Here is a 21,103-nt window from a genome sequence, read left to right as displayed (position 1 = left end):
CACTCATAATGAAAACAAAAAACTTGAATTTTCTATTTTCAAAATCTAAATTATTCAACTAAAACTAAAACAAACTAATACAAAAAAAAAAAAAAAAAAAAAAAAATCAAAAAAAAAACTGCTACTATTATTAATAATGAAAATTAATAAACTGAAAAATGTTTTTTGCTTTTTCAAAACGACCCTTCCGCAAAAACAGGTCAACTTACTCTTTCCTATATTAGGGGTTTTTCTCGGCCCTGCATATTAATCAAAAACAAAAATACCCTCAAAATTTGGAAAATAACAAATGGTCCATTTGGTTTGTTATTTTGGATAGGATTTTGAGAATAAAATTGGGTAGTTGAATAAGGTGAGTATTACGAGGTAAAATTTAAAATTTGACAAAAAAACCCTATAGGTTTGCTTATTTAACTAAACACCCCAATATATAAAATTTTTGTAAAATGACAAAAACACCCCCACCCACCCGTAGTGCCAGATTCTGGCCACTACCGTCGGAATCTGGTCGAAAAATGGCGTTACGATGCAGACCGGTCGGATCTAGCCGATTGTGCGTCGCTATGGCCTTTTTCGGCCAGATCCACCACAGATCTGGCAGGAAAAGGCTAGATCTACGACCATATCTGCCGTCGATGGCCGCAAAAGGCCAGATTTGGCCGTCAGCGACAACCAAAGATATGGTCATCATTGTCGGTCAACGACGACCAAATCTGGCCTTTTCTGGCTAGATCCACTGTGGATTTGATTGGAAAAGGCTAGATTGGCGAATTACCAGCCAGTTCCGATCGTTTCTACATCGTTGTGACAGATTCCAGAAATCACTGACAGTGGGTGGGTGGGTGGGGGTGTTTTTGTTAATTTTTAAACTTTTTTTCTAGGGGTGTTTAATTAAATTAATAAACTTAAGAGGAGTAAAAGGAATTAAAAAAATATAATAGTATTTCCCAAATAATTAAACAAACAAGTATTTTGGGAATATGATAGGGAATAAGGTATAAAATAATAAAACAAACGGACCCAAAAATTCCCTATTGTTAGTGAACCATTACTTTAGTGTTTATAAATTTATAATACGATAAATTACCGAACATTTACCTAATTAACCCTTCTTAATTTATTTTAACACCCAAAAATTAACCATATGAAAATTTATGGTTTTGTTAAAATTTATACCTTAGGGGAAATATTTTTATTAACCCTATAATATATACGTAGTTGGGTATCACAGTGAGGGAGCGGGTAGGTGCACCAGATCCCTCAGTTTGTCTTTCACCATTTGGTCTCACCAAAGCTNTTTGGAAAAAATAAAAAATTTCATTCAATAAATCTTTACAAGAACCAACATGAATTAATATTATTATTAGATTGATTTAAACAAATCATAAATTATATTACATATATAGAAAAACTATATTCCCTAAATGACCATCTTCAAAATCTCTCAATAATTTCTTATTTTTATTATATTTATTTATCTAAATATTTCTAACTTAGATTCTAAAAGAGCTCAAGAGTGTATTCAATTGGGGCATTGTTCTAGAGGACAAAATAAAACCTTCATCAAAGACCATGAAGGCATTGACTTTTTAATATGACAATACCAATGTGTATCATTAATTTCAATTATAAAAGATCTATCCAACTAGAATCACAATTTTTTAATAAAAGCAATCAACAAAATCAGTGGCGGATCCAGGAATTTCACTCGATGGGGGCAAAAAATAAACAAAAAAAATTTATGGGGGCAAAAGGTCAAAGTCTTATAAGGGGTAAAATGCAAGTAAATATAAATATTTATACAAACTGAAGTTTTTTAAAGTTTGAGTGGGGGCCGTAGTCCCCACTCGTCATTAAGTAAATCCGCCACTGAACAAAATTACAATTCCTTGCATTGATTGGTAATTGGTATATGTATATTGAATTGTTCCATAAATAGACCTTGCAAAGAAAATGAAGGTGAAATGAATCAAAAGATGCATTATGTAATACAAAATCAAGAAAAACCCAACTCAATAAATTAAAACAAAAAACTTGAATTTTCTATTTTCAAAAATCTCAATTAATCAACTAAAACTAAAAAAAAATAAAAAAAATCTACTACTATCATTAATAATGAAAATTAAATAAACTGAAAAATGTTTTTTGTTTTTTCAAAATGACCCTTCCACAAAAACAGGTCAACTTACTCTTTGCTACATTAGGGGTTTTTCTCGACCCTGTATATTAATCAAAAACAAAAATACCCTTAAAATTTGGGAAATAACAAAAATTCTCTATTGTTAGTGAACCATTACTTTAGTGTTTATAAATTTATAATATGATAAATTAACGAACATTTACCTAATTAACCCTTCTTAATTTATTTTAACACCCAAAAATTAACCATATGAAAATTTATGTTTTTGTTATAAATTTATACCTTAGGGGAAATATTTTTATTAACCCTATAATATATACGTAGTTGGGTATCACAGTGAGGGAGCGGGTAGGTGCACCAGATCCCTCAGTTTGTCTTTCACCATTTGGTCTCACCAAAGCTTTCCGATTTTCTAATTTCCCATTATTACCAACAGTCTTAATTAAAGATAAGAAATATAATATTCAACAAACTAAACAATATTTTCCTCGCCTACCCATCAATTTGTTCCTTTTTTTGTTTTCATATTTCACCTTTTTGCTTTGGAAACATCACTCTAAACCCAATAAATCTTACTTACTTCTGAGGTTCTCCAAAAAGTGTATCATGGACATGGAGTTTTTGCAGTCTTTAGATGGTCAGCTCCTCCTGGGTGGAGCTGTGGCTCTTCTCGCCATTCTTTTTGGTGCTTCCTTCTTATTTTCCTCCAAGAAGCCCAAAGGTTTCACCTTTCTCTCCATTACTTGTTTTAATTGTTTAAGGTTTTGATATTTTCAGTTATAATATGTTTTTGGTTGGTGGGTATTTTTTATTTGGTTAGTTTGTTAGTGTTGAGTGAGTTGTTAAAGTTATAAGAAATGTCAATGCTTTCAGTGTACTGTACATTTGGATTTGCTTATGATTTCTATTTGAGGAGTGTTGTGTTATAAATGTTTAATAAGCTTAACAATCTTGCTTGTGCCTCAATAAGTTTAATCATAAATTTGAGATCATTCTCTCTTCTATTCATCTCTTATAGTTAGTTTTTTGAATTGATTTGCTTGTTTTTGTTAAAAATGTTTTGTTTTTAGATGAATATTCATGATTTCTTGAAATTTAGTTATTGCATAGTGCAAATTGGGTATCATTTGGGATCTGAAAAAAAAGCTACAACAGTTTTATTCAAGTTACCTACATAGTACACGTTCTATGGATTCTATGACTTAAGTATCTCTTAATGACTAATCTTTCAAATATTAGTCAACCATCATTGAAAATTGACTTTTAGTTCAACTTAGAAGTTAACTAAATCCTGAAGACTTGGAAAAAAGGATTATATAGTTAGGATGTCAACAAGAATGGCATAAACTTTGTTCTAATTACTAATTAATTAAAAATCTAAAACGGGCCATGAACAAGCAAACTTGGTGAAATCTACCAGAACTGAGACTGAATGTATAATGTCCAAGCTCAGCAGCTCAATTTAATTTCATGGCTAAAGTTTATATACCTTACGCTTGTCATGGATGGCTGTTTTGGACTCAGTTGTACCTCAATCGATTCTGCTAAGTGCCCTTTTGCTCCTGAAGCTTTGCACTTATTCTGTTTGAATTCCCTTGTATTTTGCAGCATGGTGATATTGAATCCCTTTGCAGTCACTATTCTCTATTATAACTAACGTTTTAGATTGTAAATTTGGTTCTGCTTCTGTGTGAAACCATTTCTCTATGTTTTACAAATTGTTTGTCTATATTGTTATCTATCTAAACTTTCGTGTGCAATTACAGGGTGCTTGGATCCTGAGAATTTTAAGGAGTTTAAGCTTGTCAAACGTGCGCAGCTGAGCCATAATGTGGCAAAATTCACATTTGCACTTCCTGCACCTACTTCAGTTTTGGGTCTCCCAATTGGACAGCATATTAGCTGCAGGTTGGTTGATCTTCTGTATCCCACCTGGTGCAATGAGCAAAAGTCTCATTTGAATTGTTGTTCTTGTTTTCTGTCTCATATAATTTCATTTTTTAATCTAATGGTTGTTAGAAGTTTCAATTACCAACTGGTTTGTGAATGATTTTAATAGATAGAATGAAAGATTACTTTTTACCTTAGGCTTTAGCAGCAGCTGTTTAGAATTGTTGCCATTTATACTGTAACTGTTTTGAACAGGGGCAAAGATAGTCAAGGTGAAGAGGTTATTAAACCATATACCCCAACCACCTTAGATTCTGATGTTGGTCATTTTGAATTAGTTATTAAGGTATGTCACCTAAAAAAAATTATCTTGGTTGTCTTTACTTAGTTTCTTTAAGTATAAGTTTTTCTTTTCCCTCTTTTTTTTTTTTGAATTTTTATCCCTTCTGAATTTGCATTATTTTTGGATTTTACTTCTATATAGATGTACCCACAAGGTAGGATGTCTCACCATTTCCGTGAGATGCGTGTTGGTGATTATCTTGCTGTGAAGGGACCCAAGGTACAAATTCCTTTTGCTATTAATTTACTGAATTTCCTTTCACTGCATGCTTGTCACAGTATTCCTGTTATGACCCTTTATTTTAAGGCTGTTACACTAGAGATGAAAAAGGATGTTAAAATTAATTTTGTTGGATTCATCAATTAAATGTTTCTATCAATGCATCAATACTGAGTATGATGCACAAGTTCATGTCAGCCTTATCCAGCATTAATTTAATGCCATCCCAGGCAAACATCTAGTGGATTTTATAAACAAATTTCCTATGTTGCAAGTATATCAGAAAGAATCATTGAGCAAGTATAAAATTTCTTTCTCCTTATTAAATATATGCATTTTTCTTCTTGTTATTTGACACAATTTAAGAGTCTTACCGAATTATGATGAAATATTTAACAATCAAGTCATCATAACGAGTAAATCAGAATGCCTTTTATTTTCTCAGTGAATTGCATGGTTAAACTGTGAAATTATCAGTTGATTTCAGGTTTTCCTGGATTTGCTATTACCAAGGAACATTTATTTTTTTATATATCACTACTAAGAAGCATTAAATATTAAAATTTCAAGTTCATATTCCATCTTTTACATATGAAGTTGTCCTATGACAAAAATTTTTATTACTATAGAAAATCTGTTTCCACATAAGACATTCATGAATCACATTTGTGGTATAAGTTTGCAACTTGTGGTCATAATCAAAAGTCTGCTTCCTAGCTAACCTTCATAATGCTGGTTTAGTAATTCCGTGTATGAACTATGCTTGTATAATTCACATCGCTTCTATGAAAAATCTCTTATTTTGATTTCTGATCTTGAAATATTGCTGCTACCAGGGTCGATTCAGGTACCAACCCGGCCAAGTTAGAGCATTTGGGATGATAGCAGGAGGCTCTGGCATTACTCCAATGTTCCAAGTAGGTTGCTGAAATTAAACTTTTATCATTGTGTAGAGATCTTGGTCTGCCATAAATGTGAAAGTATTATATTTCAGAAGGTGTTGATGTTGATAGATACTTGATTTTTTTCATATGTTTTTCATTTAGGTTGCTAGGGCCATACTAGAGAACCCCAAAGACAAGACAAAGGTTCACCTCATTTATGCGAACGTTACATATGAGGACATTCTTTTGAAGGTAATTTATGCTCTTGTTTGTCAATTATTCAGCATTGTAGTCCTTGTTTTATTGAAAATTTCAAGATAATGTAGTTGAGCCATGCTTGGTCCTTCATATATCCCTTATGGAAATGGTTTTACATGCCTGTTAGTGGCTTGCTATGCATTGAGCAGTATGGAATCCTTGGTGGGTCCATTAAGTGGTCGACCAACATTTGCAAGATTAGTTGCCTTGTCTACATTAAGATAGATGACATTTTAGCCCATATAATTACTGAAAATTGGAACATACTGACTTCTGTAAAGACAGACATTATTAGAGGTGGATGGATGTGAACCACTTTGGAAAAACTTGGTAAATCTTAAGGAATCTTAGAATGCTCAAGATTTATAGGCAATTGGTTGGTTTTGCATTTTACTTTTCAGTAATCAATGTCAGCATTCTTCTTTTTCCGTAGTTAACTGGTTTTGCAATATAAACATGGCATTCCTTTCATTATTAATAGAGAGATGAACGGTCATCTTTCGTTAATAGGTACACATTTGTTCTTTGTCATGTGTTTTACATAATGTGATCATTATACCATCATGGGTGTAAATTACCAAGGATGAACTGCTTCAAAATGAATGATGTGTGGAAGGTAAAGAATGCAATATGTTAATATATGGATTTTTAGTTTATGAGAACAGATCATGATTGCTTTTTATAATGTGTTTGCAGGAAGAATTGGATGGACTTGCTGCTCAGTACCCTGATCGCTTCAAATGTTATTATGTTTTGAATCAGGTCAGTTATGTTTCTTACTTAACAAAACCGACTGTTAACATGTTTGGTTTAACAGAGTATCATTACACATTTTTATGTGTGTAGTACTATTCCAATGATGCAGAGCATTAAATTTGGCTTTGCAGATCTTAAATTAATCTCTATATTTTTGGATTTTTAAGGTTATAGTTTTCATGTAATGAGATTGCAAGATTAATTGAGGATATCAGATGTGAAAAATTTTGACTAGTAGAGTTGTTACGTGCTGGAATAATTAGACAGAATTTAGAACTATTGGTTGGAAAAAAGGAAAAGAAAATAATATAGATTTACATTAACTTCAAATTGACTGGATAAGGTTCCAAGTCCCACTTTAGTTGATCATTAATTTAACTGGCTTGTTCATCCAAATTGATAATAAGATAACATTTTTGATAATATAAAGCTTCTGAAGACTCAAATTTGATAGATTCAACAGAACTTTCTGAGTTGCAAATTAAAAATAGTTAAACATTCAAATATCTGAACTTCACTAAAATTTGATATTTTGTTTTCTAATCCTTGATGGCCTTATTACTGAAAAACTGCCTTCCCTGTTCAATGTTTAATTCCTCAGCCTCCTGAATCCTGGGATGGTGGTGTTGGCTTTGTTTCAAAGGAAATGATCCAAACCCATTGCCCTGCTCCAGCAGCTGATATTCAGGTAAAGCTTTCAAACTATTTTCATGGTGCTTCGTTTTTATGTTTAGTCAACTCATTAGCATTTTTTCCAGTTGGATTACAATTTTGAAGCTCTCCAAAACCCTTTTTTGTGTTGGATAGTTATCAAAACACTCTTTAAACATATCCATTGTTCTCATACTCGCTGACTGATTAAGAATTTAAGATATCTTTAGGTAAAAAATTTGACTGTAAGTTGCAACTTTCGTTTGTTGGATGTGCAGATTCTGAGGTGTGGTCCACCACCCATGAACAAAGCCATGGCTGCTCACGTTGAGCTCTTGGATATGCACCAGAGATGCAGTTCCAGTTCTAATCCTTTTCACGACTTCTTGAACCCTTCATCTGATTGATATTAGTCACGTGGCACTGGACACGAAAACACCCTTTTTTCTTCTCCCCTATAGCTTCTTTTTCAGTGCCAAAAATAACTGTTAAACTGGAACATGGAGCAATTATTGTAATTTATCTTTGCTTGACATTTGAAAAGATTTTTGCTAGAGTTCTATTTTTATCTTCTTAAACTGCATGTTTGTATTTTGGGTATTAATCAGATTAAGCTGAAATAATGTTAATCAAGGTAAGCTATGTGCCATTTCAGATGATAACAACATTAAACTAAATGAAAGATGGTTTGTTTCATAAGTACCTTTTTGGGGTTTTGGTATTTTTGAGGTGGGTTTTTCTTTTTCGATAATCCTAGAAAGGTAAAAGGAATAAGAATTAGAGTGAATAGTCGAGCAATTCGCGAGCTACTTGAGCTCGGCTCGTGAAAAGCTCGAACTCGACTCGAAGTCAATCAAGTTGAGCTCGGGCTCGGTGGCTCGTTTAAGGGGTCGAGCTAGTTCGATTAGGGCAAGCTCGCTCGATAGGCTGTTGAGCCTCATCATGCTCGAAGGCTAAATTGTAATTTTGTAACTTTTTTTTATTTTCAAGTTTTTAAAATGACAAATAACCCTTTCTCAAGTAACTCGAAGCTCAAGCTCGTTCGAGCTCGAGTGCGCACCCATACTCGTGAGCTTGAGCTTAAGCCTAAGTTTCAAGCTCAAATGAGCTAGGCTCGTACTCGAACTTGACATTGTTTACACAAACGTGACTCGTGTGTCAGATACTCGCTCGGCTCTAGACACCCCTATTAAGAATAATGACAATGACATGGAGTTCCTTTAAAATTTCCAATTTCTGCAGAGCTGAACAAAGAATTCCTACTTGGGTCTCAAATTTTCCCCTACCCACGCCATAGTATACCAGAAGCCCAATTATTGATAGACCTTTACCCAAATTGTTGAAGGCATCAAACAACAAAGGAAAACAAAATACTGTATCTTAGACATTACTGCGACAATGGCAACTACAAAATGCTTAACTGGCTGTTGGAGACAACAAAATTTGTCTATTCGGTGTTTCCTTGTTCAAACTTCAGTACTAAGTTTACCCAAGCCCCAAGCAGGTCAAAACCTCATTCACTCACCCTTAGTCACTTTCTCAAACTACTGAGTGAATTTTCCCAAATTTCAGTGCTTGATTTCCACAATTTTCAGTAAACTCATGGAACTAGACAACAATTCACAAACCATTGATTAATTATAATTCAACCCCATATATCAACACATTTACTCAAACAACGAATTTGAAGTTTGAATCGCTTTAAAATCAACAAAACATCATAAATATCAAACAAACCTTCAATGAACAGTAGTAATTTCATGTAAATAGTAGAAGAAAAGGCTAACTTTTGGATGGTGATTGGGTTGCCCAGCCCAAATTTTGTAAAAAGAATATCATATGTTATGAAAATGTCCCTAACTAAGCTTTACTGTTTTTTTCTAAGTTTAGTGGTAATTCTACTTGGTTTGTGTTATTTACAGCTTAGTAGTTGTGGTTGGAATTGGATGGTGACTGGGTTGCCAAGCCTAAATTTGGTACAATAAGTATCATAATATTGAAAATGTCCCTATCTAAGCTTTATTTTTCTCTAAGGTTTTGTGCTGATTCTACTTGTACTGCTTAATTTATGGGCATTAGTAGTTATATGGTTGGGCTTTTCAAGTGGTTGGGTGGTGACAAGGTTGCCCACCCCAAATTTGGTAAAAGAATATCACGTAAAATCATTTATATATAGTATAAATTGCCCCTAATTAATTTTCAACTACACTCGTTAAAACAGACAATTATTATTTAGTATATTTGAGGAATCGGCAAGTTTGTATATTTAAAGTTTTAGTATGTTTTAGCCACCATCTAATTTAGTAATATCCCATACTTTATTTTTTTTTTTTTTTTAATTTCCTTAATACAATGAGATGTGAGAAATTTACTTAGTTGACCATTTTAAAAAGTCAAATTAAAAAATATTAACTTTTAACTGGATTTTTAAGCAACTCTTATAAGATTTTTGCACACTTTTACCATGTCTTTCACACTTAATAATATGAAAATCGTTACTTCCATGAAATTTTAAAAAAAAAAAAAAAAGACTTTTGATTTAAGATTAAAAGGTAGAAAATTATGAATGGTTTCTTGGTTAATTTTTTTTTTTTTTTTTTTTTTATAAAGATATTAGTGCTAAAATGCATTTGAAATGTTGAAAATAGTTTTGGTGAAAAAAATAAAAAATAAAAAAAAAGAATTACATTAATTCAAATTGGGTTAAAAATTCATTTTTCTAGAAAAATACGAACACCCAAGCAATTTGAATAAACTCTAGTCTCTTGAGTCTAGTAACTCGAATCCAGTTGCTTGAGTCCACATCACTCGAATTCAGTTGCTCAAGTCTACTGGCTAGAGTGCATTATAATGCATTAACCTCAATTGAGCAGACCTTTTTGATGTTTGACAAGAGTCATAAAATTTGCATATAATCTATTATGCCAAATATCAATATCACCCATATAAAATATCCAAAAGTACACTTGAGTGAGGTTATATCATTATACCCCACTCGAGTGACTGGACTCGTGACTCGAATTTCCGCAATTTTTTTGGAAATCAGATTTTTCGATTCAGTATAGAATGTGGGTTTTTTTTTTTCTCCCTAAATATGCATATTTCACTTATATTAAATATATATGAACATAATATCACCATATATACAAACATACAAAAACGGTAAGGAGAAGAAAGAAGAAAAGAAGAAAAGAGGAGAAAGAAAGAAGTGAGGTGAATTGAGAGAAGGCAAAAACCGTCCAAAATTTGTATCAAGGTCTTACTTACAAAAGACAATTAACAGAGTTATTTTTACATTTGACTCTTAAAATAGTCATATAAGTAATTAGTTCTTGAGATATGAGCCTTTACATGGGCAAAATTATATCAATAATACTACTCTTACAACAGCTTCTTACAATCTTCTCTCACAATTCAATGTGATAGTTAACGTGGTTGCTGCCAGCTCAACTGTCATGTTAGCAAAATGACGTCAGATTCCCTCCAAAATAAAAAAATGAAATTCTTGAAATCCGAATTTTGATTGCTCCCTTATATTCATTTTGGGGGCGTTTGGTTTGAGGTTATATGAGATTACTAGGGTAATGTCATCTTATATTACTTGATTACCATGTTTGGTTGTCAAGCAATATAAGATACCGGTAATCTTCAAATACCAATAGTGGTTACTATTGGTAATATTGGAGGTAATATGATTACCTCCATTTTCTTAGGTATTTTAAGATTACCAGGGTTATTTTTTTTTTGTTACAATTTTATTCCTTATTAATAAAAATTTTGGACAATAATACCCCTACTTTAAAACAAATTTACATTAATATCCTATTTTAATTTTACCCTTGATTAATTAAAATTTTGGACAATAATGCCCTTATATTTAAAATAATTTAAAGACCATCACTGCCACCCAGCCACCACCGCCGACAGCGGGCCAACCACCATGGGCCGTCACCGAAAAATCACCGGAGTCCCTAAAAAAGAACGAGACTCGGTGGGAGACTCCGGGAGGCTTTGATATGGCCGTTTCCGGCCATATTGATGGCCGAAAACGGCCATATCAGGCCAGATCTAGTCGAAAATGGCCAGATCTATTCTAGCCATTTCCGGCCAGATCTGGTCGTTAACGGCCATGGACCTGGCCGTTAGCGGCCAGATCTATTCCAGCCAGAATAGATCTGGCCACTTTCGGCCATCAATATGGTCGGAAACGGCCATATCGAAGCCTCTTGGTCACGGTCATCTGCTAATGGGGACTTTCGGAGACTTCCGGCAGCGGTAGGTGGGGGGGTGATTTCATAATAAATTAAAGTTTTATATAAGCAGGGGTGTTTTAACTAAATCTGAAATATTGGGGGTTAAACGAAATTATTCAAAAATTAATAATAAAAATAATATTATATTAATATTTGAAAAGGGGACAATTTGGTAATTTAAATAACATACCCACCAATTTATTTCCCATAACCAAACATATTACTATAACATACCCACTAACTAACCAAACATATTTTTCTAAAGATTCCCAGTAATCTTCCAAGGTAATCTATCTTTCCAGTAATCCAACATTCCCAGTAATCTAACATTCCTTAACCAAACGCCCCCTTTGGGTTTTTCCCTAATTCATTTAAACCCTAAAAATTTAAATCTGTCAATTTCAATTTGTGAAAACCGTAGAAACCACCAACCTGAATTATTAACCACGACAACGGAGTCAGAGGGCTTCGCCGGTGGCCACCACTCACGAAGTCAACCACCAATTTTCCGGCCACCTTCCAACCACCAACACATGCTTTGATTACCACTACTTTTTTACACTATATCCTATCTTATTACCAACTTGACAGGGGCTTCATAAAATTTGCTAGAGTTTCCTTTGTTTGCTTGCTTGTAGGGCTTACTGTGTCTGTGTAGGAGTAGGTACCCCAAAACCAATCATATTGTTGTATATTGACTCTATGGATCATGTTATTCTATTAAGGCATTGTTTATATTATGTAAATCATATTCTATATGTATGTGTTAATATATGCCATTAGAATGGTTGAATTGTGACGAGGGAATCAAGCAGTGATAAATCTTGCTTATGAGATCCCTATGATCACTTATGATGACCATTCTAGAAACTTCCATAGCCCTACTAACATAGCGTTGAATGACCTTATCGGAAGGTAGTGATAGATCTCGCATGTCAAGGTTGTTTGGTTACAACTTAGTGTGACGCATGGGTGTTTGTTATTCACGAGTTCACCAGACTGGCCTATACCAGAGGATTCCATATAGATGGTAACCCCAATGTCTATGGAATATATCCTCTAACGGGTGGTGGTGCATGTGGTCTTTAGACTTGAGATCACTAGAGTGTCGTGTGTAAATATTGGTATAGTTTGTGACTAGCCTAATGTAATCCTATTCAGGGTTATCAGTATGGTTGTGATTGGCTGCATTGAGAAGTATACTATGGCAATGGTGGATCGAAAAAGGATTCATCATTCTTGGGTATAGGAGAAATTACCTCGATGAGATATTCGATAAGAGACAACGACCTTAAATCTGTGGCCATAGTGGAATCGAGTTGTTGCTCGGTTGTTCGATTGGTCTGATAACCGAATCTGAATATGTCAAGGTGGTTTATACTTGAGGCTGACATTATTTCTATGCTTCAAACCTTGATGAGATAATAGATGACAAATGATTTGATTGCACGGTAACCATACTGTTGCTAGGTAACGAATACGTTGAATCCGAATTTGTTGGGTGGCCATGATGCCTTGCTAGAGGTCAATATTGGTTTGTTGTAATGAGACGATTAATAGGGTGTTGATCGTGATATTACTCACTGCCAATATGATAAGGAGCTTACGAGTCACACACTTAAAAGGCAAGTTAAAGAAGATAAAAAGTGAGGGAAATTTTCGTCATTTATAGAGGAAGGGGTATTTTGGTAAATCTTACAGAGCAATTAAATTTGCTGGAAAGGGGAAAGGTTTTTGTTTGCATCCAATCCCATATTGGATTTAATTTGTAAGATTGGATATTTATTTAAATATATAAATTGTCGTATGTATATTCTAAATAAATAAAATGTCATTATTTAAATATATATTGTGGTGTACATATGTTTTAAATATTGAAAAATTATTATTGGATGAATAAAATAATAATGGCTCAATACTTGGTTAATTACTTTCTTTGGAAATCAATATATCTAATTATTTAATTAGATGGGGGTATATTAGTAATATATCCTAATAAGGGGAGATTAGTGTTGGCCTATAAAAAGGCACTTTTCCCTAAATCTCCCATAACCATTCCCATTGCTGCCCAACCTAAAGATTGAGAGAAAATTTTTCTTGAATTTTTCTTAATTCTTTTCTTCTTTAAACTACACAAATCACTATAGCAAATTGATTATGTGTGGAGTCTTGCCTTTGTGTGGATTTCCGTTAATTCACTTCTATCCTTGAAGTGGGAACGTTTTCAACGGTCAATCGGAGTAGCCATCAACGAGGGTGAGAAATCGAAACCTTAATGGATTTTATTGTTCTTAAGCATGTAAACAACGTTGTATCTCCTATAAGGATTTTGGACTTTAGGTTTAAAAGGTAAATTTTTGTTTTCTGCTGTGTATTTGTTTGATTAATTCCTAACATATTGGTAGAGGTAGGTTTACATCTTACAAAATATTGGCAACATTATTAGTTCTTGATTGTGCATTCTTGAACTGAAATCTGGTTTTCTTGGTAGGACGAATTTACCTTGGCATGCACAACTTGATTGATATCATAGGTGGACTTGCAATTGGATTGTTGATTCTTTCATTTTGGCTTAAAGTTCATGAATACATTGTCAATTTTGTATTCTATGGACAAATGGTATATTATATTCTTGATATTACATTATCCCTATGAAATTTTGTAATGATTATTAGCTTCTGATTTTCCTACTCTTGGAATGTCATGAAAGTCATTACTTTGATTGAGAAAGTTGTGGGGCATTCTTTCATTAGTGAAAGCTGATTCTGTTAGGATAGGTGCACTAAAGCCAATACTATTAGACTCTTGTAATATTATATTGAATAACAATAAAGGCATAGATTTCTATATTATGTTATTTATTTATGTAATGATATATGTCCTTAGAATGATTGACACCTAGACAAGGAAATCAAGTGTTTCAAATCTTGATTGTGAGGATCCTATGATCACGTATGGTGGCCATTCTAGAAATATCCGTAGCCTTAGTATTAATTTGACCATGGACACAGATAATACGATAAGACTATCATAGTGTTAAATGATCCTACCGAAAGGTAGTGGTAGTTCTCACATGTTAAGGTTGTTTGGTGACAACTTAGTGCAACACATGGGTGCTTGTTATTTGTGCAACACATGGGTGCTTGTTATTTACAAGTTCACTAGACTGACCCACCAAAAGATTCCATAAAGATGGTAACCTTAGTGTCTATGGAATATATCCTCTAACGGATGGTGGTGCATGTGATCTTTAGACTTGAGATCACTAGAGTGTCGTGGGTAAATATTGGTGTAATTTGACGCTAGCCTAACATAATCCTATTTAGGGTTATCAGTACAGTAGTGGTTGGTTGCATTGAGAAGTACATTAGGGCTATGGTGGATTGATAAGGGATTCATCGCTCTTGGGTATAGGAGAAATTATCTTGTTGGGCTATTCGATAAATAGCAATGACCACAAATATATGGCCACAGTGGAATTGAATTTTTGCTCAAATCTAATTTTATTCGGTTGTTGATTCGATAACCAAATGCAAACGTATCAAGGTAGTATGATTGAAGTTGGCACTACTTCTATATTTCAAACCTTGATGAGATAAATGATTATGAAGAGATTTGAATTTCACGGTAACCATATTATTGATAGGTAGCGATTTTACAGAATCTTTGTTTGTTGCGTAACCATAATGCCTTATACATAATGTCAAGTTCAAGTGCGTGGTTGAGGCACAATTGTCGTGGGTTGGAAAATTGGTAGGGAACTTATACATAATGTCAGGTATGTCCTTGGTTTAGCTCAAAATCTTTTGAGTTTGGGTCAAATATTGAAGAAAGGTTTCTATGCTATGTTTGACAATGATGAATATATGATCTATGATGAATATATGATCTATGATAAAAGGAATATGTGTTTGGTGTATTCAGTAAAAATGACTGAAAACAAAATGTTTCTTATCATGTTTTCGCAACTCAATCTTAATGCATTCAAGGTTTCAAGTGATGATTTAAGGTTGTGGCATAGAAGGTTTAGCCATCTCAATTTTGGTGGGTTACTGTTCTTACACAAACAAGAAATGGTGTCAGGCCTTCCTATGGTACCATATTACAATAACAGTTGTGAAGCTTGCATTTATGGAAAACAACATTGAGAGAAGTTCCTGGTGGACAAGTCTTGGAGAGCCACTAAACCTTTAATGCTTGTTCATGTGGACATTTGTGGACCTACAAAAACACCTTCATTAAATGGAAGTAAGTATTTCCTAAATTTTGTTGATGATTTTTCAAGGATGACATGGGTGGAGGAAAAATCTGAGGCTTTTGAATCCTTCAAGCTTCAAAGCTTTAGTAGAAAAGGAGTCTGGAAATTCAATCGTAAAATTACAAACTGATCGTGGGGATGAATTTACATCCCAAGAGTTCAAGTTGTTTTGCAGCAACTTTGGTATGCAAAGGCAGCTCACAACTAGCTATACCCCACATCAAAATGCTGTAACAGAGTGGAAGAACATTACAATTGTTGAGGCAGCCATAAGTATGTTACAAGACAAGAGCCTTCCAAAAAAAAATTGGGCAGAAGCTATGGCTACAACAATGTATGTTCTTAATCGATCACCAACACGAGCTGTTGAAGGAAAAACTCCATATGAAGATTGGTTCGGCAGAAGGCCAAAAGTGAGTTATCTAAGGATTTTTGGATCCATTGCTTATGCTTTTAAACCATCAGAAAAAAGAAGGAAGCTTGAGGAGAAAAGTGTCAAATACATCTTCATCGGCTATAGAGAGGAGTCAAAAGGCTATAGGTTTTTTAATCCCATCAACAACAATTTGATTATTAGTCGGGATGCCATTTTTAATGAAGAAGAAGCCTGCGATTGGAAAGAAGATGGTCTGTTTATGCCCCTGTAGAGAATGCAGATTCAGGCTTGGAGGCAACCAATTATTTTGTACACGTTCCATTTACTGTAGAGTCTACAGCAGACTATCTTTTAAGAAGGGTAAAAAGCTTATCAGATGTTTATGCCTCTTCTGATTTTGCTTGTTTTGCCATGGAACCTACCTGCTTTAAAGAAGCAGTTATCAGAGAAGAATGGGTTAAAGTAATGAAAGAGGAACTAGTAGCTACCAAAAAGAACCAAACTTGGACTTTAATGGATTTGCTCGACGGAAAAAAAAAAAAAACAATTGGTCTCAAATGGATTTTCAAGTCCAAGTTCAATCCATATGGTACCTTGAAGAGAAATAAAGCCTGATTAGTGGTGAAGGGTTATGCTCAAGTTCCAAGTATTGATTTTTCAGAAATGTTTGCTCCTGTTGCTGTTTAGATACAATGAGACTAATTTTAGCAGTGGCAACCCATCATAGCTGGTATGTTTCTTAGTTAGACATAAAATCACCATTTCTTAATGTTGATTTGGTCGAGGATACGTACATAGAACAACCAAAAGGTTTTGAATTGAAAGATTCTGAGCACAAAGTATACAAGGAGCACAAAGTATACAAGTTGCACAAAGCACTCTATGGGCTCAAACAAGTACCACGAGCCTGGTATAGCAAAATTGATTCTTATTTTTCTAAAAATAATTTTCAAAAGAGTGCTAGTGAACCCACTTTATATGTTAAAAGTTGCGGGAATGAATTCTTAGTAGTATGTTTATATGTGGATGATATAATATATACTAAGAATTCTTTTGAGTTGATGAAAACTTTCAAAGAATCAATGTTGGAGGCTTTTGATATGACTGATTTGGGATAATTATATTATTTTTTGGGTTTAGAAGTTGTGCAAGATGCAGGTGGAATTTCTCTTTGTTAAAGGAAGAATGCTACAAATCTTTTGAAGAAATTTGGTATGTCCAATTGTAAAGCTGTCAAGACTCTGCTTAATACAAATACAAACTATCTTTGGAGGATGGAGTAGAGAAAGCAGAAGAAAAGTATTTTAGAAGTATGGTGGAAGGCTTGATGTATCTGACACACACTTGATCTGATCTCATGTTTGCTGTGAGTCTCATATCCCGATTTATGCATAGTCCAAACAAACATCTTTTGGGAGCAGCTAAAAGAATTTTGAGATATTTCCAAGGAACAATCAATTGTGGAATCAAGTATGTGAAAAGTGAAGGTGATGGAACCTGACCTGCAAATTACTCAATAACACCAACAATCTATCCAACAATTCACAGTCAAATCCACAACCAGAAAAGAATTAACTCTCTATATTAATATCAAACAGAACAGTACATCCAGAAGGGATACATCCAGACCATGTTCAATCAACAACTCAACAAACGAGATTCACAGCAAAATAAGACTAAGTACAAATAAGAAAATAGCAACGATAAGACTGGACTTTTAGGGCCAATCACCTCCCTTCCAACCTTAATCTTCCTTTTGAATATCCCTCCCTTTTCTTCTCCTCCTTTTTATTTCCTCCTGACACCTTTTTGCTCCTAATAGAATTTCTCTTCCCTCCAATCCTATCAGGCCACCTGTCCCCTCATAACAAATCCCCTCATAACAAATTCTAACCTCTACATAGCAAATATTCCCCTGCTTCTTACCACTATTCTTCCTACGGTAGACCATTCCCTTTAGTTGCTCATCATTACCCTCCCCAAGGAGAGCCACCTTGTCCTCAAGGTGGAAAGAATGAAACTGGCAGTGGATACTTTCAAAATCTTCCTAGGTGTTTTCAAAAGGGGGTAAGCCTTTCCATTGAAGCAGCACCTCCCACTGTCCATTGAGGAGTTTCCTTTTCTTGAGTACTGCTTCAGGTTCAAGTTGTAAAATGAGATCTTCATTGAGGGCTGCTGGTAGAGGTTGGCTATTGGGAATTGGAAAAATTATTTTTTTTAATTGCGAAACATGAAAAACATCATGAATAGGAGCTGAAGATGGTAGTGCCAGCCTGTATGCAACTGTTCCAATTCTGTCCGTGATGACAAATGGACCATAAAACCATGAACTAAGTTTCTCATTATACCGACGAGCTAGAGATCTCAATCTGTATGGCTGTAACTTTAAATATACAGATTCCCTTACCTCAAACGTAACCTCTTGGCGATGGGGATCAGCATAAGTCTTCATACAGTGTTGAGCCTTGAGGAGATGCTCTTTTAACTCGTCCAGAACATGGTTGCGTTACTGAAGTTGCTGGTCCACTTCTTCGACTGAAGAAGTGTGGTCCGAATAGCGCAAGACCGTTGGAGGATCACGACCATAGAGGGCTTTAAAGGGACACATTCCTGTGGAACGGTTATAAGTAGTGTTGAACCAAAATTCCACCCATGGAACCCATTTTGGCCAGAACTGTGGTTGGCCATTAATAAAGCACCTAAGGTATGTCTCCAAGCAGCGGTTTACTACCTCTGTTTGACCATCCGTTTGGGGGTGGTATGTTGAACTCATGTGTAACTGGGTACCTGATTGTTTAAATAATTCACTCCAAAAGTTACTTATGAAGACCTTATCCCGATCTGAAACAATGGTATAGGGAAACCCATGCAATCAACCCACCTATTTGATAAACAGATCAGCTACCACTTTGGCTGTGTATGGATGCTTGAGAGTTAAAAAGTGGCTATATTTAGTCAGACGATCCACTACTACCAAAATTGTATCGACCCCATTCGCCTTAGGAAGCCCCATGATAAAGTCCATAAAAATATCTTCCCACACTTGGTTAGGGATAGGCAATGGCTAAAGCAAACCTGCTGGACTCATTGTGTCATATTATTTTGTTGGCAAACCGGGCAAGCTGCCACAAACTCTTTGATGTCGTTCTTCATTCCCTCCCAAAACACCACATTTGTGAGACGGTTATATGTCTGAAAGAACCCCGAATGGCCCCCAATGGGTGAGGCATGAAATTCTTGTAAACTTTTCTGGATATGAGGTCCAGATTTTGGTAACACCAATCCATTATGGTACAACAGATGGTGACCCACCAATTTTTAAGGACAATGACTATTGGGGTCGATCAGGAGCTGTTGCATGATCTCGCGTAACCTGTCATCACTCTGAATAACATCTTCCAAACTGTCCAGTCCTGAAAAACAACCCACGGAAATAGCAAGATGGTCTACCACGTCTGGCATTCTAGAAAGAGCATCTGTTGCCTTGTTTTGTGGTCCTGGTTTATACTGAATTATGAAGTCTAACCCCAGCAGTTTAATAACCCATTTTTGCTGATTCTTACTCAATAATTTCTGATCAGTTAGAAAGTGAAGACTACACTGATCCGTCAGAATAACAAAGCGTCTTCCCAACAAGTAATGGTGCCACTTTTGCACAACCAGAACTATAGCCATTAATTCCCTTTCATAAACAGACTTCAGTTTGGAATTTAGAGACAAACCTTTACTGAGAAAAGCAATCGGTCGTCCTTCTTGCATTAGCACAGCTCCTAATCCATTTCCGGAAGCATCGGTTTCTATGACAAATTCTTGAGTGAAGTTAGGCATCCGAAGAACTGGAACATTGGTCATGAGCCATTTCAGCTCTTCAAAAGCACCTTGAGCTGTTGTATTCCACACAAACGAGTCTTTCTTCAATAGGGCAGTGAGTGGAAGGGCGATTTTTCCATAATCGCGAACAAATCGGCGACAGTATCCCGTCAGCCCTAGAAAACCTCTGAGTGCCTTGATGTCTCTCGGTTTTGGCCATTTGATAATGCTTTCAATCTTTGAAGGGTCCATAGATACACCTTTAGCTGAAACCACATGCCCCAAATATTCCAACTGTGATTGCCCAAAATTACATTTTTTTTGATTGACCGCCAATTGATTGTCAAAGAGTACCTACAAAGTAATACTTAGGTGCTGCGCATGTTCACCCATCTCCTTACTATATATCAGTATATCGTCAAAGAAAACCAACAGAAACTTTCTTAAATAAGGCTTGAGACGTCATTCATTACTGCTGAAAAGTAGCCGGTGCATTGGTGAGGCCGAAGGGCATTACCATAAACTCATAGTGCCCTTCGTGTGTCCGGAAAGCTGTCTTGTGTGTGTCCTCTGGTTTAACGCGGATTTGGTGACAGCCAGATTTCAAATCAAGTTTAGAAAACAGTGTCACGCCTTCTAACTCATCAAACAATTCGTCTATGGCTGGAATCAGGAATTTATTCGGAATAGTCACCTTGTTGACTGCCCTGTAATTGACACAGAATCTCCACCCCCCATCCTTCTTTTTCACCAACAAAACTGGACTTGAGAATGGACTGATGCTTGGCTTTATAATTCCCGAAGCTAGCATTTCCTTGACAATACACTTTATTTCATTTTTCTGATAGTACAGGTACCTATATGGTCGGAGGTTTGGTGGTTGAGTCCTTGGAACTAACTGAATGGCATGGTCTCTAGACCTAGCAGGTGGTAATCTAGGGAGTGGATCAAAAACTGATACAAGCTTGAAAATACATATTTTGTTAGTGATTCAATTGGATTATTTGTGGAAAAATGTGTTTAATTTGTGAAATTTAACTTAATTATTTCATAAATGTCTTTTATGGGATCACGGGTATGTTTCGAGTGTTTTCATGTTCTTAAAGATGATATTCAAATAAAGGTTATATCGAAGATGGAATGTAGGAAGACAAGAATCAAATGGTTAGTGATTTGGAGCTGAAACGAAAAAGTTAAGGCGATTTGAAGTTAAAGTGAAAATCCTGGAAAACGCTCCAGTTTTGAACATGCGACAGTAATTTGAC

The 21,103-nt window shown here is 35.0% G+C and overlaps 1 protein-coding gene across 1 annotated transcript; it reads left to right on the top strand.

Annotated features, from left to right (window-relative positions):
- The first annotated feature begins 2,576 nt into the window (after positions 1-2,576).
- Positions 2,577-7,511, top strand: LOC116109670 (NADH--cytochrome b5 reductase 1-like). The gene is given in 10 exon segments (XM_031395894.1): positions 2,577-2,861; positions 3,907-4,048; positions 4,286-4,376; positions 4,515-4,592; positions 5,429-5,509; positions 5,639-5,728; positions 6,431-6,496; positions 7,092-7,178; positions 7,420-7,471; positions 7,474-7,511. Coding segments are annotated over 10 exon segments (840 nt in total). The 5' UTR covers positions 2,577-2,746.
- The last annotated feature ends 13,592 nt before the right edge of the window (positions 7,512-21,103 follow it).

The sequence above is a fragment of the Pistacia vera genome, unplaced genomic scaffold (genome assembly GCF_008641045.1).
Source record: "Pistacia vera cultivar Batoury unplaced genomic scaffold, PisVer_v2 Contig587, whole genome shotgun sequence".
Classification (NCBI taxonomy): Eukaryota; Viridiplantae; Streptophyta; class Magnoliopsida; order Sapindales; family Anacardiaceae; genus Pistacia; species Pistacia vera.
The sequence above is the reverse complement of the archived record's forward strand: the minus strand, read 5'-3'. Positions and strand labels throughout refer to the sequence as shown.